This window comes from Calliphora vicina, chromosome 1 (assembly GCF_958450345.1).
Source record: "Calliphora vicina chromosome 1, idCalVici1.1, whole genome shotgun sequence".
Classification (NCBI taxonomy): domain Eukaryota; kingdom Metazoa; phylum Arthropoda; class Insecta; order Diptera; family Calliphoridae; genus Calliphora; species Calliphora vicina.
Genome location: NC_088780.1, coordinates 80,613,996 through 80,616,268, shown reverse-complemented (window position 1 = coordinate 80,616,268; position 2,273 = coordinate 80,613,996). Strand labels below are relative to the sequence as shown.

The following is a 2,273-nucleotide window of genomic DNA, read 5'->3' as shown; positions in this document are numbered from 1 at the left end:
CACATCCTATGATGAGATCATGGCCCCTTGTGTTACACCAGTCTACAAGTGTGCGTACGGCACGTGGGGGCGGATGATACGCAGATGATATGATTAGGGTTGGTAACCCTTGTCGCTCTAGTGCAACTACCGTTAAATCACCAGAACTGTAATTAGATAGAAGGAAAACCTTGATGTCTTTCCTGACCAAAATACAGCTCCTTACTTTACCTTCAGACCGGACGCCTCGAACTTTACTGGCTACAAGCCAGGGTTCTTGGATTAAGGCCACGTGGATAGCTTCCTTCTCCATGAAGCGCAGCAAATCGTCCGATGCTGCTTCGGAGTGGTGCAGATTAATCTGTACCACTCTCAGGCCGCATGGGTTCATCATTGCGCTTCACCGCGGGCAAGATCAACCGGAGTTGGTTTAGCCCATACTTGATGACGCCTTGCGAAGAACGCAGGAGTCGGAGGGATTCTGAACCAATTTTGATCCAGAGATCCTTGCCTTCTCCTTTGTCCCTAGAGCGTCCTCGTTCAATCGTCCAGTCCTCTGTACCAAGTTCCTTGTTCTGACGCTTTATAAGTGTTAGCGTGGCTTCGTCCTCCAAAAGGGGAGGAGGGACCCACACTCTCACCGTCGTACGAAAAGGTACTTGATCCAGTGGGACGATTTCGATTCTTGCGTTGGGCCAGAGTTCGCCAACTCCTCGGATACAGTTACTGAGAAAGCCTAGAGCCTTCTCGTTACCGCACCCGATGATCTTGACACCCTTTAACCATTTGGCGCCATCGAATGCAGTGAAGGAATCATCCTCACTGCATGCGAGTTCGTCCACTAGTGCCCGCAAGATCTTCTCCTCCAGAAGCAGCCATCTGCCCGTAGTCATTTTCCCATCAGGTTGACTACGATCTATGATGGCTACTTGTAGCTCAGGTGCTGATGTTAAGCTAGTTGATGGTTTCAGCCGCTTACCCTCAGACACCTGCGTTTCACCTGACCTTTGCCGCTTAATACTAGGCCTGCTTGCTGTACCTCCTCGAGTAGAGGAGATTGCGGACAGCACCTTGGGTGTTGTGCTAGCAGACTTCGTCGTGCCGCATTGGTCATCACCTCTCTTTGGCCCCGACGTGGCCCTCTTTGATGTAGATGGGCGTACGTCAAGATCCTCCGAGACGGTGATCGTGTTCGGTCCAGTGCTGGCATGGGGCACATGTTTAGATGTGATCACCTGCCTGCTCTGGTTTGGTTCGGTCGTAGTCTTGGCTGGCCTTACCTCCACAACAGTAGTATTTAGCATGGCCTCATACTTCTGTATGTGGTAGGTATGTTTACGCCGCAAACGCTTTTCCCTGGTGGTCAAAGACGCGGGATCTCGCGAGTCCAACGTCCTGACATACCGGAGAGAGCTTTTGTAGCCCGCCAACCTTTTCCGTTCGTCCTGTTTCCTGTTTTTCTGTTCTGTGTCTCCCTTTGCAGGGTCATGAGCCTCCGGATGTACGTCTTCATTCGCTTTTAGCGGCTCGGAGGACACCATGAGTAAGTCCTCCTCATCAGTCTCATAAAGGTTTAACCCTTTCAGACCTGAGAGGTTGTCGTCGCTGTCGTCGCTGTCGTCCAAAGTCACTCTTTCCTGTCTAGTCAAAAAACTATTCATTTTATTTACCCCAGTAGCATCACCGACTACCAGACCCGGGGTATTCGTCTGATTCGTCGCAGTCACAGTAGCTCTAGTGGCACTCAGACCTGTGGCTTCCGCCTGAGTACTCACGTTACCCTTGGAGATTTTAGCACCCTCGACCAAGGACATAGGGCCGTCGTTTGAAACTGACATTTCATGGGGGGGGTGTTTTGGCAGTTTATACCTCTACCATAGGTAAGAAAAAGACACTGCCGCTGCACTGGAGTCAGACGCAGACCAGGATGCCGCTCAATGTGAGACAGACGCATCCTGGATTTGAGTTTTTACCAAAAACATTCGGACTGACAGAACCAGATTGTAATTTCCAGCCGCCCTTAACATAGGGAACAGACTCTAGAAGGTACGGTTATGTTGCCTAGGTAACCCAAATCACAGTCCCGAACCGACATCAGAAAATGCAGACAGAGGAAATTGGTAGCCGCCCTAACTAAGGGAACAGGCGCTACCAAGTTGAGGTCGTGATCGCTAGGCGACCGAAGATGGTCATTTACCCCACAGCCGCTCTTAACATAGAGGACAGATGCTGTGAGGTATGGGGAGGGTAGTTCTTAGATCACATCCTTAGGATGCTTAAGCCCCTGCACCGTG

General features: G+C 50.8%; 1 protein-coding gene across 1 annotated transcript; it reads right to left on the bottom strand.

The window, feature by feature from the left end:
• Positions 1-335: 335 nt before the first annotated feature.
• LOC135951054 (uncharacterized) lies at positions 336-1,793 on the bottom strand. The gene has a single exon (XM_065500625.1). It carries the CDS (start codon positions 1,791-1,793, stop codon positions 336-338), a length of 1,458 nt encoding a protein of 485 aa, XP_065356697.1.
• Positions 1,794-2,273: the final 480 nt, after the last annotated feature.

Excerpts from the sequence above, each read along its gene's own strand:
- LOC135951054 (XM_065500625.1), bottom strand. The coding sequence starts at position 1,793 with ATGTCCTTGGTCGAGGGTGCTAAAATCTCCAAGGGTAACGTGAGTACT.